This window comes from Pagrus pagrus, assembly GCF_965226575.1.
Source record: "Pagrus pagrus genome assembly, chromosome: 1".
NCBI classification, from domain to species: domain Eukaryota; kingdom Metazoa; phylum Chordata; class Actinopteri; order Spariformes; family Sparidae; genus Pagrus; species Pagrus pagrus.
This window is the reverse complement of record NC_140185.1, coordinates 8,720,184-8,743,645: the sequence shown is the minus strand read 5'-3', so window position 1 is coordinate 8,743,645 and position 23,462 is coordinate 8,720,184. Positions and strand designations below refer to the sequence as shown.

General features: G+C 40.4%; 1 protein-coding gene across 3 annotated transcripts; it reads right to left on the bottom strand.

Moving 5' to 3' along the window:
* Window positions 1-670: 670 nt before the first annotated feature.
* Window positions 671-21,890, bottom strand: LOC311263426 (homeobox-containing protein 1-like). 3 transcript variants are annotated; one of them, XM_084363487.1, is made up of 10 exons: window positions 21,726-21,890; window positions 15,664-16,164; window positions 13,668-13,753; window positions 13,433-13,543; window positions 10,726-10,882; window positions 10,530-10,612; window positions 9,455-9,550; window positions 7,886-7,980; window positions 7,583-7,666; window positions 671-7,439 (listed from the first exon to the last, which is right to left on the bottom strand). In XM_084363487.1, exons 2-10 carry the CDS (start codon window positions 16,161-16,163, stop codon window positions 7,110-7,112), a joined length of 1,542 nt encoding a protein of 513 aa, XP_084219613.1. In that variant the 5' UTR covers window position 16,164; window positions 21,726-21,890; the 3' UTR covers window positions 671-7,109. The 3 variants fall into 3 exon arrangements, with proteins under 3 accessions (XP_084219613.1, XP_084219614.1, XP_084219615.1); XM_084363488.1 differs by having other exon boundaries at window positions 7,886-7,977; XM_084363489.1 differs by having other exon boundaries at window positions 7,886-7,974.
* Between the last annotated feature and the right edge of the window lie 1,572 nt (window positions 21,891-23,462).

Sequence of the window (23,462 nt, the reverse complement as noted above, 5' to 3'; positions counted from 1 at the left end):
CAGTGTATACACATGTAAATATGTATAACTTACTTCTGCTTGTACTTCTGATACCCAAGTTTTTCATTGCCAGAAAATTACTGAAGTTCATTCAATATCAGATACTTTATGAATTTTACTCAAGTACTATTCATATGGGTGACTTTCACTTTTACCAAAGTAATATTTAAACACAATATCTTTACTTTTGGGTAATATGACTCTTTGGTACTTTATACAAACCTTCCAGTCAGAGTTTTTGAGTGTTTACTCAAAGGATGTTCAAAAATGTTTTACTTTGATTGTTGCTTATTTAGCGTGTAAAACGTAATGTTTGAGAAAAAAAAAGTTTATGATCTAAAACCAAGTTTTCAGGGTCCAAGCCTCAACAGCTGATGGACACATAAGGGTCAATGCCAAAGTTGAAACCTGTTCTTATATCTCAAGCCATTTATGGTAAAGCAGCTACAGCCTGAAGCGCGGTCCATGATGAACATCCATTCACAGCTCCACCTATTTATTTAATTACCAAGACGTGCCAGAACACATTTTTGAACAGTTAACAGTAATTCCACTTCATACACATTAACTGTATGTGGCCCCAGTTGAAACGGAGCCCATCCACCAACCCCACATGTGCTCAACTTTACCCACTGACGTACAGACAAAACAAACTGAGACACACCACGTGGACTCTGATCAGTTTTTATTCCCTTGTAAATAGAATATCAATAAAAACACACCTTAAAAATAACAAATAAGGTTTATCCAACAGATGAAAAAGTAACAAAAGGCATATGTAGATTCTCTACATAGCGATTACAGAACAGTCTACTGTCCAAAAAAGGCACTAAATCTTGAAATAGAAAAAAATGAGGGGATGAAAATCAATTCAAACTGATACAACAAACATCCTGCTGAGGTTGATATTTTTCATTCTAGAGAGAATTATTGAAGAGTTTATTGCCAAAATGATATGGTTACCACTCAGAAGTCTTAAAAAAGGAAACTTTGTATTTTTTTTACATGACTGGTCAAATGTTTCAACCAGATGTTCATTTTTTAGTATTTACAGTCATCAGCTGATCAAAGGAGAATCTCAAGAATGGAACATCTACATTTTATGTTGAATGTTGACTTTTTCCACCTAAATAAGAACAGCATTTTGGAATATTAACTCTTCAAATGTCATACTGCATCTCATATGTTCACCATATTGACTGAAGTCAAAGACAGACAGGAGCATTTAGTCCTGAGGCGTGAACTGACTGAAACCAGGCTGACACCAGATCCCCTGTGCGTTCTCTTTGTTCATACAGCAGAGCTCAGATCAGGTCGAGATCCACTACAACACCTTCAACAAGCATCCACCATCCAGGCAGTACTGTCTAGACAAATATTGACCGTCTGCGTAACGTGACAGGTGTATTGCCAGAGGATATGACAGTTGGATTTGGTGGGTGAGACACACATATGGTGCAGATTGGTGCCAAAGGTGTGTTTAGTGTACAGGTGTAGCACAGGATCTGATCTGAAGCATCAGCTGCTGAAGGAAGCTCATCCTATCAAACTAAACAGTACAGAAAGGCAACAGATCGCTGAAGGCAGATGGTAAAACTGCATTTTAACTAATGAAATGATAAAAACATGCTGCCATCAGTCCTGTCAGGAACAAAGCGCACATGGGTGGTCTGACACAGTGCTGATAGAACTGGAAGAGCAAAGGCTTTCTACGACATTTAAGGGAAAACTGGTATCACTGTGCTTCTATATCGTGATAACTCTGATTTATGATATGATGATACACACTTTCTGGCACTGGTTTTTGTATATAAAAAGGTACGGAGCCAATTTAGGTTCAAAAAACTGAAAGCAAAATGAAATGTAGTCAAGAAACAAAGACCAAGACCAATCAATGTGATGTATGAATGAGAAACTGCAGCAAACATTGTGAGGTTGCCGTCATGTCATCAGTTGTTCTGCTTTTATTCTGTGAAGTAGTTGTTACCTCCACCAAGGACTTTATGTTTTCACCCATGTCTGTTTGTCAGCAGGATTAAACAAAAACAACCGAACAGATTTCTGCCAAACTTGGATGGAGGATGTGTCTCAGCCCAGAACAGACTCTATTAACTGTTGGTGCAGATCCAGATAGAGGGACAGATCCAGGAACTTTTTCTCACTTTCTGTAATATTATGAGATGTTTTTTGAGGGGCATAGGATTGTGAGTACTATATGATGCAGATCCTAATAAAAATCTGAATTAGGCGGATCTAAAAAGTCTTTTTTCAGCCACTTTACGGTAACACATTGGGATAGCGACCTGCAACTACTACCAATGTGCAGCTGAGATAAAGGGGATTCAGAAAAGTGCCAACAGTTTTAATATTTCAACAGATCATGTGACGGATTTTGGTGAAAATCCAGATCTACTCAACAGCTGAACCTAACGTTATAAATCTTACACCAGATGAGATCTTGGTTGTTTAAAATTTAAGATAATGCTTGATTGAATTAAAGGGGACTTTAGGTTGGGCCTTGGTGGAGGTTCTAGTCTCCTTTAAAATGTTAAAGATAACATTAGATAACATTCTCACATTTAGCATTTACACTTTGTTTCTTGTTTTCTTTTTACTTTCAGACTTTTTGGCTCCAAAATGACAAAAAAAAACATTAATAGACTACTTTTTCATTTCACATCAATCTTAGAACTCCAAAGTACAACTTCATGATGAGACCATGAAGGCAGCAACTGAAACAATTCAAAACCCTGAAATAATCTCAAAAGCATGACATCTTAAATGAATCCACAGATTCACTTCAGAAAGGCTTCTGCTTAGCAGATTTAAAATAAAATAAAAAACATTTCTAACCCTCACTGGGTTTGTATTTCATGATATTTTGGTGTAAATAATTCAAACAGAATACAGAAAGCTACATAACTAACTAATGATGCCTCAATGTTTTATAAACGCTTAAAGCAAAGACACCCAGGACAGCTCTGCTGCCGTACAATTAAAGAGACATTCCACCACAAAACTGTAATGCTCCCAGTGATTCATTCTGAAACCATCACTGACAAGTTATGTTGGCGTTCCACCAGGATGAGGGAAGAAAATATTTTAGAAGTATTTCTTGGACTCTGGTGGAGGCAGAAGCTTATGAATGAGTAAATTCTTTTTCAGAGTGGAATTTCCCTCGACTTTCAAACTTACTATTTATTGGCTCGAGTTCGAGAAGGAATTTCCCTTTTCTAAAGGACACCGACATTTCTCAGATCAGCCAGTGAACCATTTTAACAGCCTCATCACAGTTTGCCGTCAGTCTCCTCTGAATAAATCAGCTCTACAGTTATTTTTACTCTAAACTTTGATTCACATTGAAGCAGCTGTGGAGGAACCTGTGGGGTGTAGCTTATAGCTGCGGGGGGTAAAGTGAGGTATTTGTGTCGAGTTTTCAACTCTGAACGAGTAGCTTAGCCTGTAAAGCACCTGGTGAAGAACAATGATGAACTGATCTGAATGAAGCCATTTTAGTGTTGGCTGTCACAGAACATCATGTGTTTAGCTTCCTTGCGTTAGCTCGGATACAGTGATGTGTGTACAGCCATTGTAGAAGTCCTTTTTCACGCACTGATAACTGTTAGTACACTGCAAAAACTAAGGCACTTCAACTTAAAACCATACATGATATAATTCTTTGAACAAAAATATAACATTACCTTTACCATTATCTTTCTGAGTGGTTGGCTCACCTCATGACTGATACACCAAACTCCAGTGTTATTTAGTATTAAGATACCAAGGTGCAATATGTACGCCTGTATTGTATTATTAAAATGGAGTTTTCAATTAGAACCTGATCAATTAAAGCTGCACTGCACATTAAATTTGAATCAAATCACTTTGTGTAATGTGAAAGGGAACGCAACCTTTTATCATCAAACTCTATAGTTCCCCTCATCGTTTTAGCCTGTTTCAGCTAATTGTTTTGTTTTTTTAGCCAACAAACTCCACGCTCTACTTTGTTTCCAGCTGTGACCTTCTGTGTTTTCATTGAAAAAGCTCCAATAAACTTACTCTATGCTACGTCACCTGCACCAAACAGCAAACAAAATAGGTTAGCAACTAGCTAGTGAACATAGCAGGACATTTAGCAGCTGAGGAGCCATATATTTTTTTCAGGGGTTGGTGGAAACCAAAACAGAGCTAAAAGGAGAGTGACTATTGGATTAATGTAGAATTTAAAATAAATAAAAATGTTGCTTTTTGTAAACGGGCAACTTTTTTACCAACAAGCCCACTATAACAGCTTCATACGGTGATAATATGTCAGCTTGTTTTTACACACCCAAACAACAAATTGTAGAAAATAGTTTGTCCTAAATTCTTACAGTAATGAAACATTTTTTCAGCTGAACAACTGAATGAGCAGTAGGGTGATGATGGATGACTTAACTAGTACTCTTTAAAAGAAAAATAAAACAGGAAAAATAGGACTTTAAGGAATTCCTTGCGGGATGGACATTATCATATAAGCTGAAAACAGTTGGACTTCTACAAAGGCTGTACCGGGATACATATTTTTTGATTTGACTAGTTTGATCGAACACTTATCTTTCAGATAAAAAACACTTCCTGCTGTGAATCCTACTGACTCACCTTAAGTTTGCCAAATATTTTTTTCTCTTACTTTTCCCTTTTTGGTCTCTCATTATACTGATCAATGAAATGTTTCAACAGCAGGGACTCTAAGCACCGTGATATTGATCCAATAAAGTGTCATTTAAAAAGAAAATACAATTTGAACATGACAGTGTGTTTAGAACACGTGGCATATCGAGCACAAACACAGATATACCTAAAAAGGAAATGCATTTTGCTTGCAATAATTTGACACATCTGATGCATCGTTCATTAACATATCTCTAATACATAGAACCACCCATGACTACCATACACTCAGAAAATATACCAAATTTAAACTTAATACTTTGGCTAATGCTTCACTCACCTCTCACCAACAAGAAGGATTCATACTGATAGTTTATCTCATTTGAAGCTAATATGTCTATATACTGTAAATAGAAGTGGATCAGGTACATATAAATACCCCCATGGTTTATATAATATAATGTTTATATGTATGTGTGTGCATACATACATGTGTGGTATATGTATGTATTCACTTTATACTTTAATCTGTAGTATCTAGTAACAGTTTGTTACACTGCTGAATACCTCCCACCTGACTGATCTGTATTGATTATAGATCATCTCACAGTGATTCATTCATTCAGCCTGATCACCCATCAGGTAAGCGGGCACAAATGAATAACTATCAGTCCCCTGGATATCCGGGTTTCTAGTTTTTTACAAATGTGTCAACAGTTTCAGCTTCCTTCGACGTTCGCGTATAGAGTAACTTTGTTTTAAATCACTTGTTATTAATATGGAAGCAAAGAGAGGCCGAAAAAATCTTTTAATTTTTAAATGGACATGTTGCGTAATGTATTTTGTTTGTTTTAGTATTGTTTATTGTATATTGTTATTTGTAATGTTACTGTATTTGTTACCTGTCAAGGGACTGCAGATGTACATTAGCATGCTAAATCCAGCATGTTTGCATTGTGTATTTTTACACATGCTCTGTCCCAATCAAATAAACCAATAAAATATCTAACACGCAACTGTATACATAATTGTGAAATATGATCTCTGTTAAGTGCTTATTGTTGATTTTTAAATACTGCTAAATTTATAGAATTTAAATACTGTCAAGAAATACTACTGTTTATGGGGTTTAAATTCTTCCTTGTAATTTTAAGTTGTAAAATAAATAAATAACTTGATTAGTTGCTCATTTTAAATTGGTGAAATTCAGACACAAAAATTCAAGATGAAGAATTCTAATTTTAGCTTTTGGGATGCTATGTGAGGCACGGTCATCAGATCAGACATCTGACCTATCACGTAATGGTGAGTCAGTCATGTGATCCAAGACCTAAATTCAGAAGAGCAACTGAAAACCCTCCACAGCTGAACAACAAAAAGTCACTCGGTTGCATGTTTTCATTTGGAGAACTTGAAATTCTCCCCTTGAAAAACAGAGGAATCCTACAGCACATATTCAGATACTTTTCCAATTAAAATATTTCAATGAAATCGAAATTTAAAATTTAAATATTTCATAAGTATTTTAATTTCAGTGTGATTGTGATTGTGATTTAATTTCACTCACTTTCATTCAGTTGCTCACAGAATTAGGATGAATATGGCCTTTCTTTGCTTCCATATATTAAGCTTATTTTACCAGGGCAGGGGATAAAGAAGTGGCTTATTCCACTTATTTCTCTCTTTTAAATCTTTAAATCATATCTGGGTCACAGAAATATTAGCGGCGAGCTGTGACCTTGATGAAACTCAGCTTATTCGGCTGTTCTTCTCAATGGAAGGAGTTAACAGCTAAAAATTCGAAATATGATAAACTGCAATGAAATGCGCTACATACTGTAATTGTGAAACAATCAGTTAAAATAAACTCTTAGATTAATGTATTTATCTTTTGAGGCTGTTCAGTTGTGTTGTGATCACAGTGCAAGACCCTGAAACTATTTGAACCAAGTGTCAAATACAGTGTTGTCCTGCTGTGAAAAATGCAGTTTCCAAAGAAATCTGTACAATGCATCATGTCCTGTTAGACAGTCTGCTATGGAAGATTTAAAATGCCTAAATAAAACCAAATCACCATCAATCAAAGACAAAATAATACACACTGCTGTATGTATTTCCTTTGATTACGCCGTCATAATTTAATTATTAATGTTTTATACTTTCTTTGTCTGGTTTGGTTTGATTAGGCATTTCCATAGCCTGCTGGGGAGCACTATAACAAATAAGAGTTTATCAGTATTATCATTATTATAATATACTAGTAATACCTATAAGAGCGTAGCAGAGTAGGTTGGTGGTTGGAGGTAGGGTTGGGAGGTATCTCAGGGTTGGAGTTTACACGACTTTTGGTCATTTTTTTTTTTTTTCACTTATTACATTCCTATAAAATCTGCTTGCATATTAACACACCTCTGATTCTGTTCCATTCATTACCCCGACCAAATCCACCGCCCCCTTCAGTCGTCCTCCAGCGTTTCCGTCTTGATGTCATTCCCCATGCCGCACCTTACTCCATCCACCTGATTGACTATGACCTGGTTGCTGTGATTGACTGCCGCCTTCTCCAAACCATTTGGGTCCTGGGCGTCGGACAGAGCGCTGTGGATGGTGGGATCATCCTGGAGGGAAGGGGAGGGAGGAGACCAGGACACGCCTGTCAATCTGGAACCCTCTGCCTGAGGGCCCGCCGCTGACACTAGGGAGCGGCCAATCAGAGAAGTGCCCCTCTGACCAGACAAGCCACCTCTGCCCAGGGCAGAAAACCAGCTGGGGAGTAGTGTTGGAACCTGAGAGGAGAAATAAAGGGGATGATTAGTTGATTTCTGGCTGAATCTGGATTTTAATTGTTGGAATTTAAAGTTTTGACATCTCTTTAATCTGATGCCAAAGCTCTTTGATAATGCAGCTGTACTGAGGAGGTAGTGTGTACCTGGGTGGGAGAGGAAAGGTCAGCTCGACTGAAACCAAACTGCCTGGCTGAAGCTCTCTTGTCAAATAAGGACACCTCACATCCCTGTGACAGAGCAGCAGAGGTTATGCAATAATCAGGTCATTCTACCCTCACAAACATACAGTAATGTCACAATGCTTTAATCTGATTTATGTTACTCCTGAACATACCGTCTAAACATAGGGCTCAAATATGTGACTGTATGTAAATTTGAACGGTTACACAAACAGGAAGCAACAGCTGTTCAGTGCAGTTCTATAGGAGGCTCTGTATGTAATTTACCTGGTCAGGGAAGTCGTTGCCATCTACCTCGTCGCTGTTGGACTGACCTCCTGGACTCTGAACCTCGATGCCGTGGCTCTCCAAGATGGCTGCTTCTTCAAAAACACAAACCTTATCATAGCATATCGACCTCAAACACCAACACACACACACACGGATGTAGGAAAGCAGTGACACAAAGTAAGAATGAAGGACTTAAGGAGCTGCTATTTTAGAGCTGAACAATATCCTGCTGCTGCTGCTGGTAGAAGTCATGACAAGAATGTGTGTTCCCAGGTGTGTGTGAGATTATACAGCTGTGTTTGTGACGAGCAGGACGACATCTAAGTGTTGGTTTGGCGATACAGAGAGTGAAGAAGATTCAGCTGGTCGACAAGGCTGTGTGCTCAGCAGTAAAAGCTATTTTTATGTGTTTATTGATTTATTTAGAGACTGTTCGAGAATCCAGCACAGCACAACTGGATATAAAATTCTTAAGGGGGGACATGCATGTAGTTTCTGAGTATCTGTTTCATGTCGACTTCTTCAGTCACAATAGGCAGCCACCCCAAAGAGTGAACCTGCACCTATATCTTCTAAGTTATTGAGATATTTTACATTTTGATATTTTGAGTGTTTCCCTTTTAACCGGCACAGCTTTTTCTAGCCTTTCCAGCACACGTGGCCCAGGAAACTCACAGACCAAACTGCATGCGTTTTAAAACCCTAATGTGACAGTTCTTAGCCAATCAAATCAAGGCAACTGGACAGGTTTGTTTCCCCTCTCATCCAAGAGGCTTCTTCAGTTCTAACTAACTGGAGGGGAGTTTGCAGGCTTTTAAACTCTGTGTGGGAGTGTCCTTACAGAGTTGTTAAGGACACATGTGCGCTCCTCAAAGGAATCATTCCTTTGAGGACAACAATGTAAACACCTTGGCCGGAGAAGACAGATGGTTTGAAAGAAGAGTAAAAGAATCCATCTATGTCAAACTGGAATGACTGTCTTTGAACAGAGGAGGTGGCCTACGACATTACTTATCACCCACCTACAGTGCTGTACTGAGTTCCCTCCCCAGACAGCTTAACAACCACTCACACCTTGGCTCACCTTGGATTAGAGGCGAGACATCTTCAAGAAACTGAAACAAGTCCAGTTGCCTACGATACAGCACTTAGAATTTACTCTGACCTGGATGACTGAGAACCTTCACCAACTCTTACATGTTCATTCTTCCCACGGGCAGTTCAACATCAGTGTGACTCATATCTGAGACTGTGGGGATTATTAAAAATGGTTTGTTGCATATTTTTGTTATGCAGTGGATGTTATTAAAGCAAACATACCCACTCAAATCTGAACTGAGGACACAGGAAATATGCTAAAATGTTTTATATGGCACTGAAAACAATTATGTTGGCTGAAATTATGATGTTCTGGACCTTTGCTTGATGACATTTTCTCCTACTGCCTCTCACTCTAACCCCTTATTAAAAATGAACAAGTCCCCTACTACCCAATAGGACATGGTATATGTATAACTGCAAAAACATCTACAAGTGTTAACACACACAAACAAAGGTAGACATTACCAATGTTAGCACGCCTCTTGATGTCTTTGCGGCGGTTTGCAAACCAGTTGTAGACTTTCAGAGATGTTACCCTCTCCAGATCAGACAGCTTCTTTCCTGTAACACACACACACACACACACACACACACACAGATCATTTATGGCGGCTGCTTCTAGCCCTTCAGTCTCTCTTTTTTCAGCTCATTCAAGCATATTTAATTTCACTGCTGAGAAAGCATTTTCAAGGCAATGCAAAGATCTTCCTTTAGCCGTATTCGCAAGGGACTAGTATCATCAGGCAACCTCATGTGATTTAGGAGTAACAGTACCACCTCACATCTGTGTTTCAGGTGAAGCATTCACACAGGATAAGCAAAGTCTGTATTTTGCTCATATTTATTGACATTATCTCCTTGATATGTCATCAACTTCAGTAAAGTAAAGTCGTGATGATATTCACAGATTTTAACATCCGGGATCAATAACTCATAAGCAAAACACTGACGATGCCTTGTTCATTCATAATAGATATTTATTTGAATATTCATCAAAGTACATTGGTCTTTATGTGCAGCGGCTGTCAGGCGAGTGTGCAGGGACAGTCTACAAACTGCAGCAGCGAAAAACAAAACAATTCACTCATTTTCACCAAAATGACTTCACACATCTGTAGTCCCCTGTTGGATACGCTACAATACTGAGGGGATTAGATATTTGTTGAATTTTCCATGTGTGGAGTGAATTTTGGTGACGCTACACTGCACAAGAAGCTTGTGCTTGTGTTGCTTTTCAGTGTTGCAGTTTGTAGGTGGTCCCTGTGCACTCAGCTGACAGCTGCATGTAACAATCTTTGGTTGATCTTAACCTTATCTGTCATCTTTAAAACATCAATATAGCTGATCTCACAACACAGCTGTTGACGGTTGTTAAATATATAATGAGCTGCGATCAAATTTCAGAATTGTTCAGCTATCTGACAGCAGTAAACAGTCGGTTTAAAAAGAAATGCAACCACAAATCACAGAGCAATTACATTTAGTAGTCTACTATGTATTATAATTTTTCTCAAAGGCATCCATTGAAGTTTTTACCCACCTGGTTTCTGAATGACAGCGTTGCAGGCGGTGGCAATCTCCTCCCGCTTGGCCTCATCAGGGTACTGGTTATCACTGAAGTAGCTGAATAGACACATGCAAAGCCAATCAAACATTATTATTTGCTACATTTTCAGCCGACACACACCTCTTCCTTTTCAATGTTTTTGCCATTACCACCTCCTCCTACTCCTCACCTCTCCATAACAGCCAGACACTCCTTCCTCCAGGTGAACCTGCTCCCTCGCCGCAGACGGAAGCCTGTAGGGCCGGAGCCAAATGGAAGTGGGGCTTGGTGCCAGTCCATCATGTCGTCCAGAGCCAATGGGGCGGCTCGCATGGCCAGAGTGGCACCTGAAGGTAAAAACACCAGACATTTTAGTATTTAGGAATAATTCATTTCAGAGAAATCAAAGACATTTGCTCAGCTAAATGCTAATTCTCAGGCACTTTTCCATTAAGTGTTTCCACCACTAAAAATAATTAAATAATGACAACATTAAAAATGTGTCAGGTTATAAAGTCAGAGTGACCCATTACACCCTGAAATTGATTTATTTTAGAGCATTGAGCCAATGAAACAAATTAAAGTCAGGAGATTCTAATCAAATTGTCATGCCGCTCATTTTTTCCTGAGTAAGGACACAGGCTAACTTGAACTTGATGTACGGATTCTTCTCGTATGTCTCGTTTTTCCTGTGATGGAACAATAACCAACTGTGTCAAGTTGAGAACAACATAGTGGAATGTGGAAGAAAAGTACATGTTGTTCAAGTTTTTCTGTAACCAGAGACTTCTCAAGATGAACATAAAAATGCAAACGCATGCCAGGGTTTTCTTTTCTGACTCGTATCTGCAACTCTCCCAATATTGGAGACCTGCCCGTTTCTGCAACAGTACGGCTAAAAAAAGAATCCACCTCCATTTAATTTATTTTAAAATGTCGACGATGAATACCAATGAGCTCAGGTACTATATTATTTTTCGGCACTGTATTAGAGCTGTCAATCTGGGGTGTCCAGAGTCATCCTCAAGCAGACTGAGCCGGTATACAATGGACAAACTGACTGTCTATTGTAAACCACGCTTTTAATAGATAACCAGCTCTTTCCATTATGTGGTAGAAGGGACTGTCCTCAGCAGTCTAAATGGCCTGTTTTTTGCTCAGTCACTGTTGAGAAACTCTATGCGTTACTGAAGTAAGCACTGCCAGTCATGCATTCAGAGCAGCTGACTAGTTATTGAAAAACAGGTCCAGGATATGTGGAAATGTCCCGCTCTACCTGCGTTATATCTGCTGGGAAGCATACGTGTTAGAAGAATGAATGTTCTCCCATTATTTATTTTGTCTCCTTAAAATGTTACCTTGTTGTTTATGTGCAGCTTTTTTTTTTCTTTACATCTCTGAGCAAACATTTAAAATGTATTTGGTACAATAAAATACTAGGATTAGTTTATTGTCCCTCATGAACCTGGAGCTCATTGGCATTTGGGCCCCCTGTATTACTTCTGGCCAGCCCAACGACAAAACTTTGCGTCATGGTCAGGAAGCCAGCCTTTTAGATTCCCTTGTCTTTGGACTCTTTTATATTATTAAAACACTTAAAAAAGGGATAGAAAACACAGATCAATTTGTCACAGTTCTTAAAACGCATTCTTAGCCTGGAAGGATTGTACCAAGAAGCTCAGGATTAACTCAACAGAATCCTGATCGGAAGAATTATTTAACATCAAACAAAATAGGAAAATTGCCTACATTCTATTTGGATATGCAGTGTTTCCAACACAGAGACTTGAGCAAGGTTATTTTGCCTATACACTCTAGCATTTTTCTGATCTTTTTTTTTTTTTATCCGTCCAAGAGAACGACACTATCTGGGATCAATTATGGTTTACAATGTGCCCTCACTCTACCCCTCCTTTCTACTGATATTCACACAAGCTCTATAGCACACAGCGTTTTTATACTGGACAGCAACCCGCCAATTTGGCTGTCCTTTTTGCAGCCAGGTCCACGAATTTAGACAGACCGCGGCATATTGGGGATCTGTTTTGGTCCGCCAATATGACACCCAGGAGGGTACACTGTTTGCCACCTCCACTGCTATGTAAATCCAAGTCGTCGATGTCCCGGCAATTGCATGACATGGGCGGAGGTGTCGTGGCGTGCACTGTTGTGCGACCCACAGCCAGGAGTTTTAAAAGCAGGAAACAGCTGATCACAGCAGTCAGTTCATCACTTCATCCGCGGACATCAAGATCACTAGAAAAGCCACTGAGATCCGGGAGATGCTAACCATCACAGCCGAGAGAATCCTCAATAACCAGATCACTCGTCACTGTTCACACCCAACTTCGTGCTTCACATCACGTCACTACCCCAGTGGCGGCTTTTTTGAAAAGGAGGAATATTACACCTCCATTTCACATAGAAAGGCGGCAGATTGCAGCCTTTACCTGGCTGCAAATGTGGTGCATTTTCTAACTAAAAAGGGGCTAGAGAGAGAAAGATGTTCCCTGGTGTTACATCCCTCCTGTAAAACGCACTGATTATGATGCGACTTCTCCTGATTAGTGAAGGCCTACTTATGTTGTTGTTGTTTCATACAAGTGCACCTGGTGGTGCAGTGTCAGTCTGTACCACCTTATAGCAAGTAACAACAAGCTTCCTCCACACGCGGCTCATCCGCTGTTGTGAAAACAGAATCAGGGGTGAAAATATCTTAAACAGGAGTTGTGCTTTTGGGTGACCTACAAAACATGCTGCTGACAAAAAAAAGTCAACAGAGCGGACACATACAGGGAAAACCTCTTCAAGAAGTCTGTGGGAAACACTGATATATTGGAGGAGCGGGAGGTTATGCATGCAGCAGATGTAGGCCTGATGGTGGAGGGTGGTTTTACCAGGGTTGGTCTTCTCCAGCTGGTACCAGCGGAAGAAGGCTCGTTTCTTCTGCTCGCTGAGGTCTGATCCCTGCTGCAGGAGCCAGTGAGAGATCCGACTCTGGCTGATCCCTGGAGGAAGAGAAACGGAGCGAGATCTGTATCGTCAGTGGGCTGGATGTTTGCTGGCATGTCAACTCTTTCTGGTGGTGATTCAGATGGCCTGATTGAAGTGGCAGATGAAGATGATACTCACCCGTTACCTGAGCGACCACAGCCTGGGAGATCCGCCTGTTCGCCAGAAAGGACTTAATCTCCTCTTTGATCACAGAGCTGTCCCTCCTACAAGCAGAGTGAATAATCCACTCTTTACTGCACAGTACAATGAATGTTCACATCTCTAATGACATTACCAACACATACTGTATAGCACAAGACAACTGTCACTGTAGCTACACCAGCTGTACCTCTGTAAACCACATATATATATTTATGGCAGTGGCTGTTGAGGCTGCATATGTACAGGAATCAGAGGTTTCATCCTGCTGTAATATTCACTGCTTTTTTTCTGGCTTGATTTTCACACACCCTCAAATCAATACCGCTCTGATTGCAGCTGTCTGACTGCAGACTACAGATGAGATGCGCTAGCGTGTGTGTATGTGTGCGCGTGAGTGAGTGAGTGAGAGAGTGTGTGTGTGTGCGCGCGCATGTGTGTGTACTGTATGCGTGTGACTGTGTGTAGGCATTAATCCTTGTATCATATTCAGACTCAGTGTGAGCTACAGGCAGGCTTGTCGACCATCAGTCCTTCTGTGTAAACACCTGCTCCCTGGTGCAGCAATGTACTGTACATGTTGCCAGGGAGTTCAAAAACCACATTCACATTTTGATAGCTAAAATGATCCTAATTGTAATAAATATGATCATTTATATTATAGATTTAAAAAAACAGATAATAGCACATGTATATCAGAAAACTTCTAAGTGCTGTATCGTAGGCAACTGGACTTGTTTCAGTTTCTTGAAGACGTTTCCCCTCTCATCCAAGAGGCTTCTTCACTTCTAACTAACTGGAGGGGAGTTGCAGGCTTTTAAACTCTGTGTGGGAGTGTCCTTACAGAGTCGTTAGGGCCACTTGTGGGTCGTTGACCCAACCGGCCTTCATGTGGGTCGCTAGGGCTAGGTGAGCCCAGGTGTGAATGGTTGTTAAGCTGTCTGGGGAGGGAACTCAGTGCTGCATTGTAGGTGGGTGTTAAGTAATGTCTTAAGCCACATCCTCTGTTCAAAGACGGTCGTTCCAGTTTGACATAGATGGATTCTTTTACTCTTCTTTCAAACCATCTGTCTTCTCTGGCCAAGATGTTTACATTGTTGTCCTCAAAGGAATGTTTTTTCTCCTTCAGATGTAAGTGGACACCAGAGTCTTGACCTGAGGAGTTGGCTCTCCTGTGTTGTGCCATTCGGTTATGGAGAGGTTGTTTTGTCTCCCCAATGTACAAATCTTAGCAGTCCTGGCTGCATTGAACAGCATAAACTAGAGTACTCTGTCTATGCCTGAGTGTTTTGTCCTTAGGGTGGACCAGTTGCCTACGATAGAGCAGTTAGAATCACCTTGACCTTGATGACTGAGAACTTTCATTAATGTATCAGAAAACGTTTTTCTTCATACAACCTATATATCTTTACATTAGTTTTTCAACTATTGTCATGTTTGTCATATATTGTGTAGGACATTTCACAATTAAAAATTATCCTTGTCACTACACTCTGGTTGACAAATTTCAAAACACATCTTTAGCATTTCTGTGCATCAATTTCTTGTCATTAATGGGATGACAAATATACGCCAAGTTATTTAGCTGGTCCACCTTTAAGGTCAGTCCACCTTACATGCAGTGAGCCTGGATCAAAGCCAACCTTATCCACCTTCACTTTAACGCCAGTTTGCACACTGAGGAAGGGCGTCAGTCCACAATGTCCATACTTAATAAAGCATTTATCACCCAGCCAAGGAGGTTAAGTTTTCACACTTGTCCATTTGTCTGTTGGTTGGTTTGTCAGCAGGATTACATAAAAACTACTGCTTGGATTTCACAAAACTTGGCTGGAGGATGGTTCTTGGCCCAGAATAGACCCCATTAACTTTTGGTTATGATGCAACACTGTGATCAGATAGTGTAGTTTGAAAACAATATTCTAATTAATGAGCAAAATACCATCCCTGAATACCTGCTCTGTACAGGTCTTACCTCATCAAGTCCTCCACCTTGTCATCAACATCTATGTCCTCTTCACTGGTCTCAAACCCGTAGCCCGGTGCTGTCACGCTGCCACTAACCACACCCAGAGGAAACCTGGGTGGTGACAGCTTCCCGTTGGTGACAGCGACTAGACCGTTCTGAGCTGCCGCTGCCATGGCGACAGGTGAGGCTACTGGAATGGGTAGAGGGGGGGAGGTGGTGTCGAAGTTGTTATTGGGCGACAGTGACAGTCGGTTGTCAGGGAAACTTGTCTGAGTGGCGGTGGAAGTCATGGAGGAAGAGGCGACGGCGCTGGAAGAAGACAAGGAAGATGAGGGAGGCATGTAGGAAGTTTTATGGGTCAACTTGTGTCCATGTTTCCGGTCCAGGTGGTCCAAGGTGTCCAGGGCGTGGAGGACCTCCGCCTGTGTGATCCCTGTCCTCCTCAGCCTCTGGAGGAGGTCGATCTGCTCGATGGTGAAACGAGGCTCCTCACACTGCTGGAACATCCTGGAGATCAGAACAACAGCATTAATGGCAAAGAAAAACTACACATCAAGTGCTGCACTTCGTTGTACAGGTCTGAAGCACATCTAATATAATGCATTATTAAACTTCAGCCTACTCTACAATAAATAGAGTTACATCGGCTACACCACTAAAATCCTTCTTGTAGGTTATGGCCCTGATCAAATTAGACTTGATTTTCTCTCTGAAACTGGAACCACTGTATTTCACACAGCTCAGCAGCTCATACCGAGCACTACACACTACACACTACAGGCAACAGCATTTTTATGTAAAGAGAACAATTATATATAATAAGTACTTTTCATTCTTTATATTCCTGGTATTTTAAAAAAACAGGGATGTTCCCTACAGCTACTTTTCCTCAAGTTTGAACTACGAAAAGACTTATCAAAACTGAGCACAATTCAAATCAGTAAGGTTCACTATTGTCCCATAAAATATTGTGTATTATAAGAGCCATTTGAAACTGTTAATCATAGTCTTCAATAACTAAATTGTATTTAAATTCCGCTGAAATGCATGGCTCTCTGCAGCATGCATTATGACACTGCATAAACCCTACAAAGCATGTCAGTGCAAATTATGTCAATATGTAATTCAAGTGTCTACATAAATAAATAAGATAACAAGTTTAACCGACTAGTTTTTCTGGTGCTGACTAGTGAGGAGCGCAATCGTAGCGCAAAAACCTAATAAGTAATACATGGCGTATTGTAATGCTGCACTAAAAATACATTACTTAGGGTACTCTGTGGAGTTTCTGACTAGTAGCTGGCTGTGCAGCAGACGCCTCTTTTGTGTGTAGTCTGCACAACAGGCCTGATTTTAATCCTGCTGTTGATTTCAAGATTTCTGCTGATCATCAGTTGGTGCAGTAACACACCAAAGAATCAAAACAATTTATTTTTTTATTTTTTTTTAATTAGTCAGAAATGCACTGAACACTCCCCTTATACCTCAAGAGGACACACAATGTAGTTTAGTGAGAAATATAAATCAGTCCAGGTTGATTATCTTCCACATCATGTCCACTAATGCACCAACATTGTTGTCTGTGAATCTCTCCAGCATGTGTGCACAATCTGAATAATGTTCAAGAAAGGTGTACCTCAGCAGTGACTAAGAAGCAACTACTACTACTCTAGAGAGGCAGTTGAACAATGCAAATATACTGAATGGCTATTGCACAAAAAATACTGACCATAAATAGCATCAGAAACAGGGCGTGATATAATATAAACATACATATTTTCTACTTCGGGGTAATGTATATTTTAGCTTATTAGTGACCTTCGCTCCACAGTTAGCTTTACAACCCTAAACAACAAAACCCACCAATGAAAGGATCACAGAACAAAATGGAAGTACAGTCACATCTGTTTGCTTCCATTTACAGCACACACACACACACACACACACACACACACACACACACACACACACACACACACACACACACACACACACACACACACACACACACACACACACACACACACACACACACACACACACACACACACACACACACACACACACACACAGATATGAGAGCTCAGCAGCTGCTGCCCAGATATGAAGTGCATTCCTTCAGACTAAATACAGCTTTTATCATAGTGGTTACCTTCTCAACCCCAATAATCTCATAATGTTACCCAAATAATGCAATGTATGCTAAGCATGCTGACGTGTAGCTTTAACCAAAAAAAAGTGTATTGTTGTTTCCCATTTTAATCTGTATTAATGCCATGTACTTTTGAATGTGCACAGATTTGTCATTTCTAAACAAACCGTCAGTGTGAAGTGAGAGAAAGAGAGAGAGAGCAGGAGAGGAAGATAAATGGATAAATGAGATAACACATCTGTCTTGATGCTTTTTTTTCCTTGTGCCGAGAAGAAAAACAGGCTACAGCAGAGAATCAAAGTCAGCAGACATGTCAACACTTATATAGAGGAGGAGGGTGAGGGCGAGTGCGTATCTGTATGTGTGTGTGCGTGCACGTCTCAGGAAAAATGCCAAGAAAAATTTACATCTCAGGCAGCCAAGCTCCATACTTTCTCTCACTGCTGCAGAGGATGAGTCACGATGTACAAAGTTAGACTGATACATAGGATCGATACAGGACTAAAAATGTATGACAAAATGATGATGTTTTGATTTCATAATGACCCATCAAAATTAATTAGATCAAATTAACAAATTACTTCACTTGTTTAAGCACAGCTGCAACACAAGTGCTTCAAAAGTCTGTGGTTTATGCAAAATTTCTCAGAAAGTATAAGAAACACGCAACAAATTATCTAATCAAGAAATGACAAATATCCTTATAGTTTGGACTCACTGTGCAAGCCTAGGGAATATCAGCTTTATGCCTTTATTTGATAGCCGGCAGCAAAGAAATGAAAGGAAATGAGGAAAAAGATCAGCAGCTAAATACCAACCGGGGTATGTTTCGTTTCATGGTCGACGCCTTAACCCCAAGGACAACAGGCCCCACTGAATAACTTTTAATCAATCTGCTAAGGAGGTTATGTTTTCACCCGTGTCTGTTGGTTGGTCGGTTTGTCAGCAGGATTACAATAAAATTATTGAATGGCTTTCCACAAAACTTGGACGGAGGACGGGTCTCAGCCCAATAGAGACCCCATTAACTTCTGGTGCAGATCCGGATAAAGGGACAGATCCAGGGGTTTTTTCTCACTTTCTTTAACATTGCAATTTAGGGCATTTTTCAACACTTTTATTAATTTCTCGGGGAACAATGTATGGATCTAAAAAAACAGACGCACTTAGGTGGCTGGTATCCATCTACATCTATTCTTTGAGGACAATTTGATGCAGGTCCTCGATCCGGTGAGCTTAAAATATGGTTAAGCAGTCATGGGTGGTTTAAATTTAGAGTTTATCGAGTTTGATATTGGATTAGGTTTGATTAAATTAAAGGGGACTTTTGGGCCAGTCAAGGTCACCCTGCCTTCTTATGCCTGTCAGTTTGGCCAGAGAGACGCCATTGTGAGTTATGGTGGCTTCAGTCCTCTTCCATTTTTATACTGAGGATGTTCTGTGGAGTATTGCTCAACATGCACTGTGAGCTGTGAGGACTACTACATGTGCGAGTGTGTTTGTGTGTACATTTGCCAGATGCAATTTAGAGACGAATTTAGAACGATCAAAGGAAGCAGGATGTATCTAAGTGCAATTTGACTGGTCAACACAAGATCAGTGGCAGCCTTGCACTGAAGCTGCACCTATTTAAAACTTCAGAGTGGAAGAAGTGCTGAATAGAATGGACACCTGACCTCTACCGTAACATCTACGGCACAGCTGAAGAAGGGAAAGGTAAAACACACTTCTAAACAGACAAGTGGAAGGCTGTGGATTTTCATATTTCGTAGAATAAAATCAATACCAATATCTGTCAACTAAGATGAAGACAAGCAGAGGAGGATTAACAAAACACTAATAACATTACGAGCATTTTACTTTCAATAGCAAATATTCCTTTTTGAATGAATGAGCCAGTGTCATCTGATCAAACACTGACACCTTTTTAATCAATGATGAAACAGTCACCACAGAAAAACAAGGGTACTTTGGTCTAATCCTTCTGCTAAACTAGTCCTCCCGGAGCCTCTCTGGCAGGAAACCAATGTTCCTTTAAAAGGTACTCCTATTGTAAGAAGACAGTGGCTTCTAGACGCACAATGACACCATGTGACCAGGAGGCAGACAGAACTTTTCCTTCCTGCCCCGAGAAAAGAATCAGACTAATTATTTACCAAACCCACAAGAATGTATGCATTTTGCTCCAAAGCAAAGGTTTTCTAAGCAGGAAATACACCTTTATGTACTGGATTTGCCACAGTGGCTGCAGGATCAGTTGGAGTTTAAGTCCGTCTTCACACGATCTGGTGGTCACTTAAGTTTCTCATCATGGCTACGGTGCATTAACCGCCTTTCCAGCAGCCACACTCACTTTTGTAATATGATAACACTGGTCCAGTAAGTACAATGTAGCTTATCCAAGTACTCCAAATCTTGTCTTGCAGGTTTAATCATAATAAAGAACAGACAACATAAAGAACATATGCCAGAATATTTTGCAAGCCGTGAAAGAAATAACATTACTTTGTCCAGTTTTAAATTGATGTCCGCAGGTTTAGAAGGTCATAAGAGTTCAGGTTTTAGTGGACTGACAGCAAGCCAGTAGAACAAGGAAACAGAGTTTGAGTGTGACAGTATTTGTGATTATGTGAGGCTTGGAAACGGTATGTGTGCAAGTAGGGACAGAAGGACTAGTAATCAAATAATGCTGACTGGCAATGCTCGACTCTTAAAGAGATTCTCTGGTAAGCAGCAACAGCAGGTAGGAGAAAACAGGAGTATGGGCACACGTGAAAATCCCCACACACAAACTGTGTGTAATACTCACAACCAGGGTAATACTGCTGTGCCCTTTCAACTCACACAAACCTGTGAGTGCTCTTAGGCAACAACACTGAATGTCAACCAGCTCTGTCTGTGGTTAACTTGACTAACAGAAACCACCAGAGGAGCACATTGTAATATATCAACAGACAGTCCAGCTATGTCTTGGCTGAGGCTTTCTATAGATCCCCATCCGGTTCACTCCTCAGAGAAACTACAATGCATGACCCAGATCTCACTTTCTCTGTTTGTAACTGTGTTTCCACTCAATTATTTCATGTTTGCTGTACTTGAAGGCTTACATCTACTTAAAGTTTACCATGTTACAGATAAACTGTATTAATATCCCTGAACCCACTGACCTGCCTGAGATCCTAACCAGACGTGGCATGAAGGCGAGCCTGTTTGCAGACATGAGCCAGCTGGGCACATACGGTAGACAAAAGTCATTTAATTACAGTAGACAACTTTTTAGCTGGCCCTGGAACCAGAAACGTAACTCAGAAGAGAACAGCTGGCTCAAGACAACCCTGTAGTGGTCCCAAATGACAAGGGAGTCCCGATGTGGTGTGTTCACTTGAAATGTTCGACTCTCGCGCCGAACCACATTGAAAAAAATGTGGATTTTAATTAAGCCTTGCCTCTGGGGAGATGGGCATGCCCGATAGAGGGTGTCTTAAGACGTTTTATGGATAACGAAGAACAACTCCTCAATTCGGCATAAATCTAGTAAACTAAACCATTCTAAGCGCAACAAAACAATACGTTTTATTACTGGTTCGCCTATTGTTATTCTTAAATACACCGAGCATCGCGATAGAAAGCATTGTAGACTAACTGGAAAAGTTGACATTGTGTTTGATTAAGTGTTTCTAGGTGAACTCCGTCCATGCCGAATTTGAGAATAGCGGCTTATTATTCAGATAACAGCGTTTATATCAGTTTAGGTAATATGAGTCTTAACCGCCAAGTAAAACGCCGCAGCACCGCCGAAATTTTTAAGGAGTTTTCAGTTATTCAGTGTATCACCATACAGAGAAAAGGGAAATGTATCGGGCTAGCAGGACCGTTTTCAAGACAGCAGTAGTTGGAGCTGCAGGACTTAACTTACCTTAATATTCCAGTCGAAGAGCCTCCACAGATGTTTCTTTTACCATATATCTATTGTCTTGCGGCGCCAGGACACACGGGCACTGACAGTTTTCCCAAAATGTCTCCTCTGTTTCTAATTGGGTTTCAATCCACCGTCAGACAGATTCGCCTTTTGTCCGGCAGACAGGCGCCATGTTGACACAATGACGCAAGGAACGACGGGAGTCGCAGTTTACAGAACTTACTGTACTCAGAGAGAGGGGCCACATTATAAGGTACACCTGGCTCCAGATCACATTCAATACAGTATCCCTGCAATATTACAAACCTTATTGGGGTTTTATGGAGCTCAGCTTTTGTTGGCAGTGCCACAGAGGTGTTGAGGATGTTATTACATGTTTTTCTGATAACAACTTTACAACTATTTTGATCATAAAAGCCTTATTTTCTGTTTATTTATTCACAGTGGAAACAATTAGGCGTCACTCATAACACGCACACACACAAGAGTTAACGTTACATGTTACATCTAACCGTGCTCAAAGCTCTTCCAAGTGCCTTGTTCTATACGCAGAGCTGAGAAACATGGAACCAGACAGTGGAGAGTGTTTGCTCCTGTGATCTTTAAGTAATTGGAACCACCAGGTCAAGGTTTCTTCATGTTCGTTAGTGACATGTAACATTTTTAGCAGCTGGAGAGTATCATGATCATCAGTAAAGTGCACCAAATCAGACCTATCAACCTATATAACCCACACATAACCCTGTGCACAGGCTTGGGGTCATGTTTAGGGTTCCTTTAAAACGACTGCCACAACAGCATGAAGGGTCATTTGGGTAATTTGAGGGTATTTGGGCTGGGTCACTTGGGACTGCTCTGATGTGACTTTCCATTAGCAACTTTCAAAAAAGGGAATATCAGCACTCAGAACAAGAGGCGCAGGGGCTGTTAACCTACCTGTGACTTTTCCGGTTCTGAACACAGGGTCTTCGAACTCTTTTACGAATGCCACTGATGTGCCAGGACCAAAAGTAACTTAGGTATGATCAGTTGTGCTCGTGCTCCCTGTACTCACAGTCCTGTGGGTTTGCATTCTAGCTGCCTAGTCAGTGACTAGTAAACAGCTGACAGACAAAAGGAGTATAATTATCCCCTTGGTAGGTTAGTGAACACGCAATAATGTGAGTTTGGACTTATCAAGACCGAGAACCACTGCTGTATGCAAGAAAAGGCGCAGTAAATTATTAACAGACTATACTGTCTGTGTGTATGATACAACATGGTCTTTGGTCTACCGTTTTATTAAGCTATATTCTTCCATTTATCGTGGATGAACGCTGACTCCAGGAAGATATTCAGGGACAAACACTTAATGCTGAATCAGCATATGTTGAACAATTCTTTGAACAATGAAACTTGCTGCAGAGCATTTTTGATTTTGAGTCGCGGTGTATTCTTGCAGGATTTCAAGTAAACTCAGTAACATACTGATCTGACGTCTAGATACATTTACTGACAAATCTGTTGTCTCACTGTTTTCAATTTGATAATTCAGGGTCCTCCGGTGTGTCTAAAAAATAAAAATAGTGATAATATAGCCAATAGAAGTAGTATATTGTTGCTCGTTCATTATATTTTGATACTTTTCCGGACAGGTCATATCATTAAGTCATATAATTAACGAACAGAACAAGGAGGGTTATAAATCCTGTCGCAACACGTAAGGAAACAGTTAACACCACTACTGGACAATGA